Source organism: Salmo salar, chromosome 14, assembly GCF_965601325.2.
Source record: "Salmo salar chromosome 14, fSalSal1, whole genome shotgun sequence".
Classification (NCBI taxonomy): domain Eukaryota; kingdom Metazoa; phylum Chordata; class Actinopteri; order Salmoniformes; family Salmonidae; genus Salmo; species Salmo salar.
In genome coordinates, this window is record NC_138304.1 from 4,710,818 (window position 1) to 4,730,944 (window position 20,127).

The window sequence follows — 20,127 nt, forward strand, 5'->3', positions numbered from 1 at the left end:
CGTGGCAGAGGGCACTGTTTGAGATTCATGCATTCTATGTTTAGTCTAGGTAGTCTGTTTCTATGTTGAGTTAATTGGGGTGGAGTTCCAATTGAAGGCAGCTGTGTGGTGTTGCCTTTGATTGGAAGTCCTATATTAGTTGGGTGTGTTTGTCTGTGTGTTTGTGGGAGATTGTTCTGAGTTTAGCCTTGTGCCTTGCCAGACTGTTTGTTGATCGTTCGTTCTCTTTTTTTGTTATTTTTGGTGTTCATTTTGGAATTTATTAAAAGTCAAGATGAGCATACATATACCTGCGGCATTTTGGTCCTCCTTAACCAACGACGACCGTGACAAAATCTCCCACCAAACCAGGACCAAGCAGCAGAGGAACGAGGAGGAAGGATGGACATGGGCCGAGTTAAGAAGGAGCGTTTCCAGGGCGATGGAAGAGTTTAGGAAATTCGAGAGGCAGCCCCAATAATTTTTTTGGGGGGGGCACAAGGGCAGTTTTGCGGGGCAAGAATGGAGCCCCAGGCCAGCTCCCCGCACTAGCCTGGAGGTACGTGTTCCCAGTCTGGTACGTCCAGTACCAGCACCACGCACCAGGCTTCAAGTGCGTCATCCCAGTCCGACGTCGCCAGAGCTGCCCGTCAGTCAGGAGTCGCCAGAGCTGCCCGTCAGTCAGGAGTCGCCAGAGCTGCCCGTCAGTCAGGAGTCGCCAGAGCTGCCCGTCAGTCAGGAGTCGCCAGAGCTGCCCGTCAGTCAGGAGTCGCCAGAGCTGCCCGTCAGTCAGGAGTCGCCAGAGCTGCCCGTCAGTCAGGAGTCGCCAGAGCTGCCCGTCAGTCAGGAGTCGCCAGAGCTGCCCGTCAGTCAGGAGTCGCCAGAGCTGCCCGTCAGTCAGGAGTCGCCAGAGCTGCCCGTCAGTCAGGAGTCGCCAGAGCTGCCCGTCAGTCAGGAGTCGCCAGAGCTGCCCGTCAGTCAGGAGTCGCCAGAGCTGCCCGTCAGTCAGGAGTCGCCAGAGCTGCCCGTCAGTCAGGAGTCGCCAGAGCTGCCCGTCAGTCAGGAGTCGCCAGAGCTGCCCGTCAGTCAGGAGTCGCCAGAGCTGCCCGTCAGTCAGGAGTCGCCAGAGCCGCCCGTCAGTCAGGAGCCGCCAGAGCCACCCACTAGTCAGGAGATGCCGGAGTGGCCAGACTGCCCGGAGATGCCGGAGTGGCCAGACTGCCTTCCGGGTCTGCCGGAGTGGCCCGACTGCCTTCCGGGTCTGCCGGAGTGGCCCGACTGCCTTCCGGGTCTGCCGGAGTGGCCCGACTGTCCTCCGGCCCAGCCCGAGTGGCCCGTCTACCCGGAGCTGCCGGGGTGGGTCGTCTGCCCGGAACTGCCAGAACCAGAGCCACCTCCAGATATAGGTGGGTTGGGGAGGGGGGGTGTAGCACAGTTGACGGCAGCCACCCTCCCTTCCCTCCCTTTAGTTAGGGGGATTTTTTGTTGTTGTTTGGGGTTTTTGTTATTTTTGAGGTGCTTCCGGGGTTAGCACCTTTAGGGGGGGGTACTGTCACGTCCTGGCCAGTATAAGGGTTAATTGTTATTGTAGTTTGGTCAGGACGTGGCAGAGGGTATTTGTTTTATGTGGTTCAGGGTGGTGTTTTTGTAGTAAGGGCATTTGATTTAGTATTCCGGGGTTTTTTGGGCACTGTTTGAGATTCATGCATTCTATGTTTAGTCTAGGTAGTCTGTTTCTATGTTGAGTTAATTGGGGTGGACTTCCAATTGAAGGCAGCTATGTGGTGTTGCCTTTGATTGGAAGTCCTATATGAGTTGGGTGTGTTTGTCTGTGTGCTTTAGCCTTGTGCCTTGCCAGACTGTTTGTTGATCGTTCGTTCTCTTTTTTTGTTATTTTTGGTGTTCATTTTGGAATTTATTAAAAGTCAAGATTAGCATACATATACCTGCGGCATTTTGGTCCTCCTTAACCAACGACGACCGTGACACGCATGTTCATTAATTGTTTATGGTTCATTGAACAAGCATGGGAAACAGTGTTTAAACCCTTTACAATGAAGATCTGTGAAGTTATTTGTATTTTTACGAATGATCTTTGAAAGACAGGGTCCTGAAAAAGGGACGTTTCTTTTTTTGCTGAGTTTATATGGAAGGCAGGTAAATACCTTTCACTGAGCTGTGTAAAGACTGACAGCGGTGAGACAGTTAATTGTAATTTATCTTAATGTTCTTTTGTTGTTTGCAGGTGCACTATCCTTCTGACCCTATGCAGCAATGTCTCATCTACTTTTTAACTCCTCGCAAGTGTGGCTTGTTTGGTGTCTGCTGTTAAGGAATACCACAACAAGTCTACTTGATTGATGAAGGCATGTCATCCAGCAAAGGCAGCAGCACAGTCATCAACTACATGCACCATTTCTTTACCAACTACGGAGTTGGGGAAACACGTGTGGGCCTGAATTGTGATAACTGCAGTGGCCAAAACAAGGCCCTTTCTCAAAAGTGAGTTTACAAGCATATCAACTTTCAAAGCAGAGTTACTTTCCCATTGTTCCTCAAAAATGCAGAGTATGATAGACAATTTTGTAGCTCTGAGTCTTTACTTTTATCCAATGTAAAAAACACATTTTCAAATTTTGCTACATAAGACCGATTTGAGCCGGTCGATCACAAATAGCAAAATGCACAACAAAAAATATATAACGACTTGCGGCTAGCCATTGTAAGTTCAGAGTCACTCGCCCCAACAATGCGTGTGTGCTGGAGGCGAGCGAAAGCTTGGGAGAAAGGGGGGAGTGTGGAGGGGGTACCTGTACCAGACAGGGGGAGACAGACCAGGGCAGATGGTGAACAGATCGCCAGGTGGAATCCAAGCAGCAGTGCAGCAGGCATCGGGAGTAGGTGTCACACCCACTTGGGAGAAGCGTTTATTTCTGGAGGCAGATTTATTGTAAAAAATGCCAGTGGATGATCTTTGAACAGCGGGAGAGGGCTTCAAAGGCCTCTGGATTTGGTTGGGGTAGACTGTGAGAGACTCTTGCCATTTGTTGGGCTCAAAGGCTTCGACACCTTTCACTTCACACCTCCGTACTAATTGAAGTTGTATCTGGTCTGTCTCAGTTCCAGGTTGGACGGTGTCCTCAGGTCTCTGCTGTTTGTTTGGCACGCTCTGTATAGCTCTGTATAGCTTGTGGATGATCTTACAAAATGGCGCCGGAAGAAATGGCAGCAGTTTTACGGGCGCCCAAACAATTGTGCTATTATGTGTTTTTTTCGCGTTATTTTTACTTATTTTGTACATAATGTTTCTGCAACCGTATCTTACGGCAAAAAAGAGCTTCTGGATATCAGGACAGCGATCACTCCCCTCGGATTAGACAAAGGTTTTTTCTTCAACAAGCAAGACACACAAGACATTCTCCAAACACCCAACAGGGCCAACATCCCTGTTATTTGCAAGATGAAGCGAAGCAGGTACAGAGGACAAAGAGCCGGATGCCTGGTCAGGACCCTGAAAAGGCGAGTGGGAAAGCTACCTTTACCGTCAATACTACTCACCAACGTGCAATCATTAGACAATAAACTAGACGAGGTACGATCACGAATATCCGACCAACGGGACATCAAAAACTCTAATATCCTATGTTTCACGGAATCATGGCTGAATGACGACATGGATATTCAGCTAGCGGAATACACGCTGCACCGGCAAGATAGAACAGCACACTCCGGTAAGACGAGGGGGGGCGGTCTGTGCATATTTGTAAACAACAGCTGATGCACGAAATCTAAGGTAACCTGATTTTGCTTGCCTGAAGTAGAGTATATTGTGATAAATTGCAGGCTACAGTAATTGCCTAGAGAGTTTTCAGCTATACTTTTTGTGGCTGTTTATTTACCACCACAGACAGATGCTGGCACTAAGACCTCACTCAGTCAGCTGTATAAGGATATAAGCAAACAGGAAACCACTCACCCAGAGGTCGCGCTCCTAGTGGCCAGAGACTTTAATGCAGGGAAACTTAAATCAGTTCTACCAAATTTCCATCAACATGTTAAATGTGCAACCAGAGGGAAAAAAATTCTAGATCACCTGTACTCCACACACAGAGACGCATACAAAGCTTTCCCTCGCCCTCCATTTGCTAAATCCGACCACAACTCTATCCTCCTGATTCCTGCTTACAAGCAAAAATTAAAGCAGGAAGCACCAGTGACTCGGTCTATAAAAAAGTGATCAGATGAAGCAGATGCTAAACAACAGGACTGTTTTGCTATCACAGACTGGAACATGTTCCGGGATTCTTCCGATGGCATTGAGGAGTACACCACATCAGTCACTGGCTTTATCAATAAGTGCATCGAGGACGTCGCCCCCACAGTGACTGTACGTACATACCCCAACCAGAAGCCATGGATTACAAGCAACATTCGCACTGATCTAAAGGGTAGAGCTGCTGCTTTCAAGGTGCAGGACTCTAACCCGGAAGCTTACAAGAAATCCTGCTATGCCCTCCGATGAACCATCAAACAGGAAAAGCGTCAATATAGGGCTAAGATTGAATCATACTACACCGGCTCTGACGCTCGTCTTATGTGGCATGGCTTGCAAACTATTACAGACTACAAAGGGAAGCACAGCCGCGAGCTGCCCAATGACATGAGCCTACCAGACGAGCTAAATCACTTCTATGCTCGCTTCGAGGCAAGCAACACTGAGGCATGCATGAGAGAGCTGTTCCGGACAACTGTGTGATCACGCTCTCCGTAGCTGAAGTGAGTAAGACCTTTAAACAGGTCAACATACACAAGGTTGCTGGGCCAAACGGATTACTAGCACGTGTGCTCCGGGCATGTGCTGACCAACTGGCAGGTGTCTTTACTGACATTTTCAACATGTCCCTGACCAAGTCTGTAATACCAACATGTTTCAAGCAGACCACCATAGTCCCTGTGCCCAAGAACACAAAGGCAACCTGCCTAAATGACTACAGACCCGTAGCACTCACGTCCATAGCCATGAAGTGCTTTGAAAGTTTGGTAATGGCTCACATCAACACCATTATCCCAGAAATGCTAGACCCACTCCAATTTGCATACCGCCCGAACAGATCCACAGATGATGCAATCTCTATTGCACTCCACACTGCCCTTTCCCACCTGGACAAAAGGAACACTTATGTGAGAATGCTATTCATTGACTACAGCTCAGCGTTCAACACCATAGTACCCTCAAAGCTCATCACTAAGCTAAGGATCCTGGGACTAAACACCTCCCTCTGCAACTGGATCCTGGACTTCCTGCCGCCCCCAGGTGGTGAGGGTAGGTAGCAACACATCTGCCACGCTGATCCTCAACACTGGAGCGCCCCAGGGGTGCGTGCTCAGTCCCCTCCTGTACTCCCTGTTCACCCACGACTGCATGGCCAGGAACGACTCCAACACCATCATTAAGTTTGCAGACAAGACAGCCTAGAGGGAGGAAGTCAGAGACCTGGCCGGGTGGTGCCAGAATAACAACCTATCCCTCAACGTAACCAAGACTAAGGAGATGATTGTGGACTACAGGAAAAGGAGGACCGAGCATGCCCCCATTCTCATTGACGGGGCTGTAGTGGAGTAGGTTGAGAGCTTCAAGTTCCTTGGTGTCCACATCAACAACAAACTAGAATGGTCCAAACACACCAAGACAGTCGTGAAGAGGGCATGACAAAGCCTATTCCCCCTCAGGAAACTAAAAAGATTTAGCATGGGTCCTGAGATCCTCAAAAGGTTCTACAGCTGCAACATCGAGAGCATCCTGACTGGTTGCATCACTGCCTGGTACTGCAATTTCTCGGCCTCTGACCGCAAGGCACTACAGAGGGTAGTGCGTACAGCCCAGTACATCACTGGGGCTAAGCTGCCTGCCATCCAGGACCTCTACACCAGGCGGTGTCAGAGGAAGGCCCTAAGAAATTGTCAAAGACCCCAGCCACCCCTGTCATAGACTGTTCTCTCTACTACAGCAAGCGGTGCCGGAGTGCCAAGTCTATGACAAAAACGCTTCTCAACCGTTTTTACCCCCAAGCCATAAGATTCCTGAACAGGTAATAAAATGGCTACCCGGACTATTTGCATGGTGTGCCCCCCCCCCCCAACCCCTCTTTTTGCGCTGCTGCTACTCTCTGTTTATCATATATGCATAGTCACTTTAACTATACATCTATGTACATACTACCTCAATTGGGCCGACCAACCAGTGCTCCCGCACATTGGCTAACCGGGCTATCTGCATTGTGTCCCACCCATCACCCCCAACCCCTCTTTTACGCTACTGCTACTCTCTGTTCATCATATATGCATAGTCACTTTAACCATATCTACATGTACATACTACCTCAATCAGCCTGACTAACCGGTGTCTGTATGTAGCCTCGCTACTTTTATAGCCTCGCTACTGTATATAGCCTGTTTTTTTGCTGTTGTTTTATTTCTTTACCTACCTATTGTTCACCTAATACCTTTTTTACACTATTGGTTAGAGCCTGTAAGTAAGCATTTCACAGTAAGGTTGTTGTATTCGGCGCACGTGACAAATAAACTTTGATTTGATTTGGAAAAAGGAATCCTTTGTAGTAGTAATCCTTCCAGGTCATTTTGTCCAAAATAAGGTTGTAGGCTTTACAATACATTATACACAATAAACACAAAGTCACAAGATTCCCGTTTGATTTAAATCGGTACTGATGCCGGTAAAAAAAAGGCTCTCTTGATCTTGCGAGGTAGACCTGTAGATCTAGGAATTAGAATAATAGTAATTTAATAGGATCTGTACGGGTAGACCCCTGTGTCTCAGTTCTGATGGCAATATCTAGAACTCTATTTGAAAAGAGTATGTTTTGATAAGAAGAGATTATTCACAATTCATTGTTGATGAAATGAAAGATTAAGTACACGAAAAGAGACCAGTCGTCAAACTGTGGTGGGTCATTTAATATTTTACTGGGACAGGGTGAAGACTTACCACAGGGTGGCGCTGAAGCTGCACAATATGACTTTCTCACTACAGTATTGAAGCCCCAATCCTTTTATTTTGTCCAATTCTAAAATCAGACAAATCAGCCCCTACTCCACAGCACTTCTTTTAGATTGAAAAGTATTTGATAGGAAGAAGCAATATTGTATTAGCTCCACATTTCCCAGACATATTGCTTATACCTATCCAATTTTTAAAAAATCTAACATTACACATGGGACGTGTTGGTAGGGTCTAGGGAGGGACTATGGGTAAATTTGGTGTTAGACAACTCTTGTTCTTAACAGTGTTGTGAGTCCTAAGCAAACAGACCTATTTTAAGCAATTTATGTACATTATTAAAACCTACTTAAATTAGTCAATATTTATGTACACCTGTCGCCGGTTGCGATACATTAGAAATCATGCCATGGACGTGTGTGTGTGTGTGCAGAGATAGGCAGTATTTAATGTATTTGAAAGTCTTTTAGAAGATCATCCGTTATTTGGGACAAAATACATTTTTTAAAGCGGTTCAAGATTTTGTGGCCCCGTATCACCCCAAATTTGCTGCATTGGTATTAGAAGTGTTATGTCACTATTTTGCGTTGGTGGATGAGTGGAGGAGCTTGAAAGAAAGTAGAAGTACAAGGATGTACTTCTAGAGTGAGGATAATGCAGTGAATTTGTTCCAAAAGGGAGGGGTGAACAGGGAAAGTGAGTCCTGTTTCTCAACTTCTAACAAACACGATTGCACCTCAATCTGCACCTCTGGTTATGTCTCACTCATGGTAATGCACAGTATCTAAATTCCGACACCATTGCAGCAAATATTGAGTAATAGGGGGCCACAGAGACTAACACTATGAACTGTGACAATTGTCTGGGGCTGGGCTATTGGTACTGTTCATAGCGTGTTAACCAAGTGTCACAGGTTGTTTTACAACAGTTTTCAGCTGTGCTAACATATTTGCAAAAGGGTTTTCTAATGATCAATTAGCCTTTGAAATGATAAACTTGGATTAGCTAACCCAACGTGGCATTGGAACACAGGAGTGATAGTTGCTGATAATGGGCCTCTGTACACCTATGTAGACATTCCATACAAAATCAGCCATTTCCAGCTACAATAGTCATTTACAACATTAACAATGTCTATACTGTATTTCTGATCAATTTGATGTTATTTGATGGACAAAAATTGTGCTTTTCTTTAAAAAACAAGGACATTTCTAAGTGACCCCAAACTTTTGAATGGTAATGTGTATATATGTGTAAATATATACAGTTGAAGTCGGAAGTTTACATACACCTTAGCCAAATACATATAAACTCAGTTTTTCACAATTCCTGACATTTAATCCAAGTAAAAATTCCCTGATATAGGACAGTTAGGATCACCACTTTATTTTAAGAATGTGAAATGTCTGAATAATAGTAGAGAGTGATTTATTTCAGCTTTTATTTCTTTCATCACATTCCCAGTGGGTCAGAAGTTTACAAACACTCAATTAGTATTTGGTAGCATTGCCTTTAAATTGTTTAACTTGGGTCAAACGTTTCGGGTAGCCTTCCACAACCTTCCCACAATAAGTTGTGTTACTTTTAATTTAATTTTTTACTTTAGTTTATTTATTAAATATTTTCTTAACTCTATTTCTTGAACTGCATTGTTGGTTAAGGGCTTGTAAGTAAGCATTTCATGGTAAGGTCTACACCTGTTGTATTCGGCGCATGTGACAAATACAATTTGATTTGATTTGTATTTTTTACATTTTATTTAACCTTTTTTTTTGACAGGGAGCAAATGCTGAGACAAAGGTCTCTTTTCCAGATGAGACCTGTATAGCACCACAATACAAAATCAAAATACAACAAACACATTCAACTGCACATTCATATACACATTAAAATACACATTATTGTGCACTACAAGACACAAAAAGCAAAACACAATCATAAAAAACAGACAATTCTCCAGTAAAAAGGTCCCCTAACAACCGCCTGAAATCGCTTAGAGGCACCACTTCCTCCAATTTTAAAGTGTGTTGTAGATCATTCCACTGTTAAAGGTGCAAGGACAATACAGGCTGATTAGGGGTTTGATAACTTTTTATTTAAAATCTTAACAGTGTAGTCAGTAAGTCAGGAGTTTGCGGAGCAGGATTTACTTGACATGATGTGATCTACTTGACTTCAAAGAGGTCCAACCAATCAGTGACGAGTAATAAAACTGTCTCTGTGATAAACCGAAGGGCGCTATGAGAAACAGCATCTAAGGGTTTAAGAGTAGAGACAGCTGCACTTTGAAAAATTGTATCACCATAATCAAGAACAGGTAGAAAGGTTGACTGCACAATTTGCTTCCTGCTGACTAGAGAGAGACAAGATATGTTTTCGTAAAAAGTAAAAGCTCAGTCATATGTTTTTTAAACAAAAAATCATTGTCAATCCAAATACCTAGGCATTTTTATGCAAGAACCATCCAATAAGGTAAGATGTAATCCATCTGAGACAATCTTACGAGAACTTGAATACAACATGTATTTTTCCCATATTAAGTATGAGTTTTAAATCAGTAAGGGCTTCCGGCACAACTGCAAAATCGGAATGTAGCCTTGTCACAGCCAGGGTCAGCGGTGGGGGCAATTGCGTGCATAATAGTATCATCCACATATAGATGAAATGTAAACATATGAACAGATTGACCTATAGCATTTATATTGTCACACTCTGTCCTTGTGCTTGTCTCCACCCCCTCCAGGTGTCGCCCATCTTCCCCATTATCCCCTGGGTACTTATACCTGTGTTCTCTGTCTATTGCATGATGGCTCACCTCTCACAGTTCTGGGTGACTTTAACCTCCCCACGTCTACCTTTGACTCATTCCTCTCTGCCTCCTTCTTTCCACTCCTCTCCTCTTTTGACCTCACCCTCTCACCTTCCCCCCCTACTCACAAGGCAGGCAATACGCTTGACCTCATCTTTACTAGATGCTGTTCTTCCACTAATCTCATTGCAACTCCCCTCCAAATCTCCGACCACTACCTTGTATCCTTTTCCCTCTTGCTCTCATCCAACACTTATCACTCTGCCCCTACTCGGATGGTATTGCGCCGTCCCAACCTTCGCTCTCTCTCTCCCGCTACTCTCTCCTCTTCCATCCTATCATCTCTTCCCTCTGCTCAAACCTTCTCCAACCTATCTCCTGATTCTGCCTCCTCAATCCTCCTCTCCTCCCTTTCTGCATCCTTTGATTTTCTCTGTCCCCTATCCTCCAGGCCGGCTCGGTCCTCCCCTCCTGCTCCGTGGCTCGACGACACACTACGAGCTCACAGAACAGGGCTCCGGGCAGCCGAGCGGAAATGGAGGAAAACTCGCCTCCCTGCGGACCTGGCATCCTTTCACTCCCTCCTCTCTACATTCTCCTCTTCTGTCTCTGCTGCTAAAGCCACTTTCTACCACTCTAAATTCCAAGCATCTGCCTCTAACCCTAGGAAGCTCTTTGCTACCTTCTCCTCCCTCCTGAATCCTCCTCCCCCTCCCCCCTCCCTCTCTGCGGATGACTTCGTCAACCATTTTGAAAAGAAGGTTGACGATATCCGATCCTCGTTTGCTAAGTCAAACGACACCGCTGGTCCTGCTCACAATGCCCTACCCTGTGCTTTGACCTCTTTCTCCCCTCTCTCTCCAGATGAAATCTCGCGTCTTGTGACGGCCGGCCGCCCAACAACCTGCCCACTTGACCCTATCCCCTCCTCTCTTCTCCAGACCATTTCCGTAGACCTTCTCCCCTACCTCACCTCGCTCATTAACTCATCCTTGACCGCTGGCTACGTCCCTTCCGTCTTCAAGAGAGCGAGAGTTGCACCCCTTCTGAAAAAACCTACACTCGATCCCTCCGATGTCAACAACTACAGACCAGTATCCCTTCTTTCTTTTCTCTCCAAAACTCTTGAACGTGCCGTCCTTGGCCAGCTCTCCTGCTATCTCTCTCAGAATGACCTTCTTGATCCTAATCAGTCAGGTTTCAAGACTGGGCATTCAACTGAGACTGCTCTTCTCTGTGTCACGGAGGCTCTCCGCAGTGCTAAAGCTAACTCTCTCTCCTCTGCTCTCATCCTTCTAGACCTATCTGCTGCCTTTGATACTGTGAACCATCAGATCCTCCTCTCCACCCTCTCCGAGTTGGGCATCTCCGGCGCGGCCCACGCTTGGATTGCATCCTACCTGACAGGTCGCTCCTACCAGGTGGCGTGGCGAGAATCTGTCTCTGCACCATGCGCTCTCACCACTGGTGTCAATCCCGTCTGGATTACTGCAACTCGCTGTTGGCTGGGCTCCCTGCCTGTGCCATTAAACCCCTACAACTCATCCAGAACGCCGCAGCCCGTCTGGTGTTCAACCTTCCCAAGTTCTCTCACGTCACCCCGCTCCTCCGCTCTCTTCACTGGCTTCCAGTTGAAGCTCGCATGCGCTACAAGACCATGGTGATTGCCTACGGAGCTGTGAAGGGAACGGCACCTCCATACCTTCAGGCTCTGATCAGGCCCCACACCCAAACAAGGGCACTGCGTTCATCCACCTCTGGCCTGCTGGCCCCCCTACCTCTGAGGAAGCACAGTTCCCGCTCAGCCCAGTCAAAACTGTTCGCTGCTCTGGCACCCCAATGGTGGAACAAGCTCCCTCACGACGCCAGGACAGCGGAGTCAATCACCACCTTCCGGAGACACCTGAAACCCCACCTCTTTAAGGAATACCTAGGATAGGATAAAGTAATCCTTCTAACCCCCCCTTAAAAGATTTAGATGCACTATTGTAAAGTGGTTGTTCCACTGGATATCATAAGGTGAATGCACCAATTTGTAAGTCGCTCTGGATAAGAGCGTCTGCTAAATGACTTAAATGTAAATGTATTGCCAGTTCGTCTTGTTTGTTCAAGTCAACCAGCGTTTTGTCTCAGCTCCTGCTTTTCTCCAGTCTCTTTTTCTCGTCCTCTTGGTTTTGACCCTTGTCTGTCTTGACCCTGAGCCTGCCTGCCGTCCTGTGCCTTTGCCTCTACTCTGAATTACCGACCTCTGCCTGACCCTGGGCCTGCCTGATGTCCTGTACCTTGGTCCCACTACTCTGGATTATCGACCCCTGCCTGCCTTGACCTGTCGTTTGCCTGCCCCAGATGTTGCAATACACATTGCTACTTCAACAGTCTGCACTTGGTAGAGCACGGTGTTTGCAACGCCAGGGTTATGGGTTCGATTCCCACGGGGGACCAGTACGGAGAATTTTTTTTAATGAAATGTATGCATTCACTACTGTAAGTCGCTCTGGATAAGAGCGTCTGCTAAATGACTAAAATGTAAAAATGTAAATGTATACATATTGAAAAGAACATGTCCGAGTATCGACCCCTGCAGAACACCTTTATGTACTTCAAGAAATGCGGACTTAACCCCATCAATCACTATGGCCTGAGTTCTGTCACTAAGATAACCATGAACAGGCGTCAGAGCTCACACCTATCAAGGACAACTTATTCAAAAAATATATTTTTTTATTTCACCTTTATTTAACCAGGTAGGCCAGTTGAGAACCAGTTCTCATTTACAACTGCGACCTGGCCAAGATAAAGCAAAGCAGTGCGACAAAAACACAGAGTTACACATGGGATAAACAAACATACAGTCAATAACACAATAGAAAGTCTGTATACAGTGTGTGCAAATGAAGTACGGAGGTAAAGCAATAAATAGGCCATAGTGGCGAAGTAATTACAATTTAGCAATTGACGCTGGAGTGATAGATGTGCAGATGAGGATGTGCAAGTAGAAATACTGGTGTGTAAAAGAGCAGAAAAAACAAAAATGGGGATGAGGTAGGTAGTTGGATGGGGTATTTACAGACGGGCTGTGTACAGCTGCAGCGATCGGTAAGCTGCTCTGACAGCTGATGCTTGAAGTTAGTGAGGGAGATATAAGATATACAACTTCAGTGATTTTTGCAATTCGTTCCAGTCATTGGCAGCAGAGAACTGGAAGGAAAGGCGGCCAAGAGGTGTTGGCTTTAGGGATGACCAGTGAGATATACCTGCTGGAGCGTGTGCTACGGGTGGGTGTTGCTATGTCACCATAGCAACACCCAATACAATAGCATGATCAACAGTATCAAAAGCTTTTGACAGGTTCACAAACCTAAAGCATTGACAAGATCATTAACAACTAAAGTGGTTGCTGTAATTGTCACATTCTTCTTCGTCTGATAACGAGAAATCATTGTCGGACCAATACGCAGCGGGGAAATGTGCACTCATCTTTTTATTAAATGGACAAGAAGGTGAACCAAAACAACACGTACACAAAAAAAACACAACGACTAATAACAGGCCGGTAAGGCACAAAGCTATACACAGCACAATCTCCCACAAAAAAACTAAAACAAACACATACCTATATATAGGACTCTCATTCAGAAGCAACTAGAAAACACCTGACTCCAATTGAGGGTTCAACCCCCAATTACCTAAACATAGAAATACAAATAACTAGACTGAACATAGAAATACATAAACATAGAACAGTGCCCAAAACCCGGAATACTAAATGAAACACCCTACAACTAACACCACCAGCCCGAACCACATAAAACAAATACCCCCTGCCACGTCCTGACCAAACTACAATAACAAATAACCCCTATTATTGGCCAGGACGTGACAGTAATAGTACTATGCCCAGGTCTAAACCCTAATGGGTTTACATTCAAAATGCATTTCTCAGATAAAAAAGTTGTACATTTACCAAGGATTCAAAACTCTGAGATAGACAAAAAAAGCCTTGAAAGGGGGCAATACTTACTAAGATCCCTACTATCCCTGCTCTTATGGAGTGGCAGCACAAGAGCTGATTTCCATATTTGTAGAATATTTCCTGATAACAATGTTAGATAAAAAATGTGGGTTATTGAGCCAACAATGCTAGGTGTTGCACACTTAAGCATACTGGGATCCAATTGGTCAGCCCCTGTGGATGTCTTGTTGTCTACTGCTAGAAAAGCATCCAGGACTTATTTTTCTGTAAATAACCTAAAAGAAATTCTTTGACTATCTTTTCTCTTATCATTCAGCAAGTTTCCCCTTTCAGCATCCAGACCAACATCGTTGTGATTAGGCATAGAAGTTCTTTCAAATAGAGCACAGTTTACTGCCAAATCACTATCCCCAACAATGACATGCTCCATTTTCACTCCCAATCACAGAAGTCTTTACTGGCCCATAAGTCTTCACCTCCTCCATGTTATCTTCACTTCCAGAAAAATTATCATCAACATTGAGTTGATCAGTACATCCTGTCATCTCCTTCAGACCGAAAACTCTTTGGAAGATTCTTCATGCACACACACACACACACACACACACACACACACACACACACACACACACACACACACACACACACACACAGACACCATTAACAGACAGAGTACCAGAAAACGAAAGGGAACCCACCACTAATTGGATTGAATTTAAACTGGCAACAAAAGGCTGGCCTCGAAAATTCCAGCCCTGGTTTGTACAGGCCCTGCTTTGTTGTTCATTGCCCCTGTTTTTTCTGTTCTAATGCTGTGTTAACACAAATCTTTTTTTTTCAATGATGGCCTCTCCCCTCCATCTCTCTCTCGCTCTCTTTCTCTCTCTCTGTGGTGCATGAAAGGCTTTTGGCCCTGCATGACGCGTAGTTAGGCCTACCCCAAACTGCACCGAGGCGAGTACCACGGAGGCTAGAACGCGCTAGGCTTCCCATACACACACCCACACCCACACATACACACACCCCAGGAGCTGCACAGACAACCAGGATGACCCTGAAATCTCCTCCGGAGCGGAGCGTTGCTACTGTCGTCGCCATAGGAAGGCTGCTGCTGCCTCTCGCCATGTCTTCCAACGCTGAATTTCACCAAAAGCTTTGGACTGTCATCTTCCTCCGTTGATCCTGTGGGGAGCTGAGACAGACAGAGTTGAGAAAGAAAGAAAGAAAGAAAGAAAGAAAGAAAGAAAGAAAGAAAGAAAGAAAGAAAGAAAGAAAGAAAGAAAGAAAGAAAAGAAAGAAAGAAAAAGAAATTAGGATGATGGGGAAGTTACGGAATATGGAGGAAGAGGGGATAGTGGAGGGCTTCAGCACGGAGGAGCTGGAGTGCATGATCTGTTACTGCCCATATAGCCTGGGCAGCCGGCGCCCTAAGGTCCTCGAGTGCTGTCACCGCCTGTGTGCCAAGTGCCTGGCCAAGATCTTAGACCTGGGCGAGTCGCCACCCAATGCTGTGGTGTGTCCGTTTTGCCGGTTCGTCACTAGTTTCCCGGGCGAGGCGGTGGGCAACCTGCCAGATGACTGCAACTTGGTGGCAGCGCTGGCCCTCCAGACCCGGAACCAGAGGAACTTGCACTACCACACTGAGGGCCCCACCGAGCTACTGCTCAGCCCCAGGCACCTAAGCTCGCTCATGGGCAACCCTCCCAGCGGCTCCCCATCCTCCTCCACTACCACTACTACCACCACCACCACCTACTCCTCCATCCGCGGCTCACCCAACTACATGGTCATCACCATCATGGAACCGCCTCCATCCCCTCAGGACCACCACCCCTACCAACTTCACTCCCACCCCCCTGGAGTGGCCACCATCCAGGGTAGGGATTACCACTCCTCCAGTCTGGACTCCATGGCCTCCATCACCCAGAGGTGGGCGGTGTGGAACTGTGCTGCCCGGGCATTGGTGTGGGTGTTGGGGCTCCTCTACTTCAGCTCCTTGCCCATGGGGGTCTACCTGCTCATCATGCAGAAGACCACCCTGGGGGTCCTTCTGGTAAGCCTGGTCCCGGCAAGCCTCGTCATGATCATGGTTTACGGCTTCTGCCAGTGCCTCTGTCACGAGTTCTGGGACCTTATGCCCCATAGCAGCCAAAGAACGATCATCCGAGGAGGTTAAGAACGGGTTGCAGAAATGTTACATTTTTCCGAATGAGATCGTTACTACTGACAATGGAAATTGGCATCCTGGATACCATAGAATATTTCATTTTTTATTTTATTTTATTTTTTACTCAGGCTCAAATGACTTGGCGGATTGTAAATGGGAAGAGAGCAGGTACAAGAGATGTACAGTTTAGATCAATGTTAAGTTTTGGTATTTTCAGTTCTAGTCATTCATTTAGATTATGTAATTTGTGTACTGTGTAAACAAAACGGTCCACCAAATATCCAACTATACTTAAATAAGAAGTCGCAGTAAGTATCGGGTATGCTTTCGCAATCAGAAAAATGATGACGCATTCTTTTTTTCATTTTGAGGTATTAACAATATAACTATCTGGCCATAATTGGCACAGTAGAAATGTATACATTTGTATTGAAAGTACTTAGTGGGAGGAACAAATGCTAAGCTTTGGCAAGTCAGTGTAAATAATAATTTGTTATAAAGGACGTGAATAATGTGGAGGACACCAAGAATATGAGTCATAATATAACCGCCACCATAAATGTATGTACTATCATCATCATTCTGGTGTATCTGACAATAAACATCATAAAAAAAAAAATGTATGTTAATGAAAATTGTTTCTCAAATGTAAAGTTAATTTGGCATATCACCTTCAGAATGTTTACGGGATAATCCACAATTCATACAGGGGAGTAAATAGATGCTTCTTATTCAGAATTGGGTGCAGAAATGCAAATGACAAATTGACCATGGCAGTCAAGGGTTGTGATCATTACAGCACGCAACAGATTTTTTTTTTAATTGAACACAACAGGTCTTATTCATTAGGGCACACAAGGAGCAAAAAATGTTTTGCAACGGGAACACAAAAACAAGTGTTTCTTATTGGACAAGTCCAGAAAGTTCCTCCTTGTTTCAGTCAGTTTTCTTCCAGTTGGGGCCAAATGAACACAGCCCAGGTGTTATGAATAACCCCTTTGTTTTAATAATCTCAATATCTTAATGAGATGTTTGCATATATCTAAGGACAAGTGCAAAATGGAGATGTGGATTAGCTATGCTATTAATTAACAAAACTAGTTTCAGATAGATGTACTTTTTGGAATGATTTTGTAACAGGAAAGACTATCTATACCCAGCAAGAAATGTTACTGATGTTATTGCATTTTCTCAAATAGCATAACAGATGTAATCCTTTATACGCATTACATTGCCAGGCTTTCTTCTTTTGTAGTCCTAACGTACAGTTGGGGGAATTCAAAAGTTAACCTGTAGGGGAGTGGAGTAAATTGAGACATTTACATTCAGCATAATTCCGTCAAGAGAAGAATAATTTTCATTCTAACAAAGATATCTACATATACTGAACAAAAATATGAACGCAACATGTAAAGTGTTGGTCCCTTGTTTCATGAGCTAAAATAAAATATTAACAAGAATCACAAAAAGCTTATTTCTCTGTAATTTTGTGCACAAATTTGTTTACATCCCTGTTATTGAGCATTTCTCCTTTGCCAAGATAATCCATCCACCTAAAAGGAGGCGGATATGGTAAAGAAATTAACATTAAATTCTCTGGCAACAGCTCTGGTGGACATTCCTGCAGTCAACATGCCAATTGCACACTTCCTCAAAACTTGAGACATCTGTGGCATTGTGCTGTGTGACAAAAAGGCACATTTTAGAGTGTCCTTTTATTGTCCGCCAGCACAAGATGCACCTGTGTAATGATCATGCTGTTTAATCATGTTCTTGATATGCCACACTGTCTGGTGGATGGATTATCTTGCCGAGGAGAAATGCTCACTAACAGGGATGTAAACAAATGTATGCAATTAATTTTTTGAGAAATAAGCTTTTTGTGCGTATGGAAAATTCCTGGGCTCTTTTATTTCAGCTCATGAAACATGGGACCAACACCTTACATGTTGCGTAAATATTTTTGTTCAGTGTACATTTTAAAGTTATCTAAACACTTAGTTTAGAAAATCTACATAAATTCAGCAATTGCGTCATATTTCGTCTCAGGAAAGCTCATCTGCATGCTCGTCGTCCTCACCCAGGTTCTTGACCTGACTGCAGTTTCTCATCATAACCAGCTTCAGTGGGCAAGTGCTCACCTTCGATGGCCATTGGCACACTGGAGAAGTGTGCTCTTCACAGATTAATCCTGGTTTCAACTGTACCGGGCAGATGTCAGACAGTGTTGTATGGGCAAGCAGTTCGCTGACGTCAACATTGTGAACAGAGTGCCCCATGGTTATGGTATGGGCAGGCAGAAACTTCGGACAATGCATACTCAGACATGTCACCCATTGAGCATGTTTGGGATGCTCTGGATTGCCGTGCACGACAGCGTGTTCCAATTCCCGCCAATATCCAGCAACTAAGCATAGCCATTGAAGAGGAGTGGGACATTCCACAGGCCACAATCAACAGCCTGATCAACTCTATGTGAAGGAGATGTGTCGTGCTGCATGAATCAAATGGTGGTCACACCAGATACTGACTGGTTTTCTGATCCACGTCCATGTAAAATATATAGATATGGGCCTAATTAATTTATTGTAATTGACAGATTTCCTTATATGAATTGTAACTCAGTGAAATCTTGTTGCATGTTGTGTTCATATTTTTGTTCAGTGTAGTAACAGGTCTAAGTAGAATATTTTTTTTTTTACATAATACCACAGAAGCATTGTTCTGCTAATATAACAATGTGCACCTTTCATCTCCAGTTGATACAGATACTCTGCCTATCGACAATTTGTCTGGTGGTAATGGGGTTACTTAGGCAAACATGTCAAAGTGGTCATTCCTTCCTATCAGGGTTCAGGTAAGACCCAAGTGCAGACTGTGTAGAAGTAACAATATTTATTGTAACAACAGGGGCAGGCAAACGACAGGTCAAGGCAGGCAGGGGTTGATAATCCAGAGTAGTTGGGCAAAGGTACAGGACGGCAGGCAGGCAGAGTGGTCAGACAGGCAGGCTCGGAGTCAGGACGTGCAAGGGTCAAAACCAGGAGGGCAATAAAAGAGAGAATGGAAAAAGCAGGCACTGAGACACAAACCACTGGTAGGCTTGAACAAACAAGACAAAGTGGCACAGACAGAAAACACAGGTATAAATACCCAGGGGATAAGTGAGGAAGATGGGCGACACCTGGAGGGGGGTGGAGACAACCACAGGTGAAACAGATCAGGGCGTGACACTTCCAGCGTGGTGTCCCGTCTACAACAGGAGTTCCCTGCTCCAACCTGATGGCTGCATTCACCTTTCTATTTCACTTTAAATATCATGATATGTGAAGTGAAATAGAATGATAAACACAGCAATCAGGCTAACCTACTAGTTCATCAAACTGGCAAACTTTTTTGTACAACTTTTCACATAACCCACATTACCGTTTTCTATGAAGACGTCTGTGTCATTAGGGCAGTAACTCGGGTCACTATGAGAGGCCTCATGATGACGTATCCTTTTGCTAGGAGTCAATGGAGATTCTGGCAACAACTGAGGAGGTGTCACAAGGGTATGTGTGTCGCATGATGCACTTTTATTCTGAGGTCTTGCCTGACAAGCTGTGAAAACAGCAAGTGAACAGTGAATTACATGTGGTCCCGTTTAGCTCAGTTGGTAGAGCATGGTGCTTGCAACGCCAGGGGTGTGGATGCGGTTCCCGCAGGGGACCAGTACGAAATAAAGTATGAAAATGTGTGCACTCTGGATAAGAGTACCCTAACCCTAACCGGAGAGCAACTTCTGTCCTGTGAAGTCCACTAAGCATATTGCATGTAACAGTTATATGACCTACAGCATGGTCAAACAAGTTCATGTTTACGACATTTTCGGACCACTAAACAACTATTGATTTAGAACCACGGCGAGTAGTAACTCATGCAATATGCTTTGTGTGCGTGTTTGCGTGTGCGTTCGTGCAAGTAGAAAAAACATGTTGACTCAAGCCAATGCCATCCTCCTCTCTTTCATGTTAACGAAACAGTTATACTCTACATGCTTTTATTTTTGTTGTTGTCTTATGCTACCTGGCTAAAGTGCTTGCCTTTTTCATGGGCAATGTTAGCTAGTTAACATTAATTAGCCTTCTACGTCTAGCTATGTATTGAACTTCCATCCTTTCAGGCCAGGGGCACAATGT

General features: G+C 45.0%; 1 protein-coding gene across 1 annotated transcript; it reads left to right on the forward strand.

Annotated features, from left to right (window-relative positions):
- Nucleotides 1–14,683: 14,683 nt before the first annotated feature.
- rnf182 (ring finger protein 182) lies at nucleotides 14,684–16,768 on the forward strand. The gene has a single exon (XM_014139456.3). The coding sequence runs from the start codon at nucleotides 15,095–15,097 to the stop codon at nucleotides 15,953–15,955; it is 861 nt and encodes a 286-aa protein (XP_013994931.3). The 5' UTR covers nucleotides 14,684–15,094; the 3' UTR covers nucleotides 15,956–16,768.
- The last annotated feature ends 3,359 nt before the right edge of the window (nucleotides 16,769–20,127 follow it).

Coding starts and splice junctions, on each gene's coding strand:
- rnf182 (XM_014139456.3), top strand. CDS start 15,095: ATGATGGGGAAGTTACGGAATATGGAGGAAGAGGGGATAGTGGAGGGC.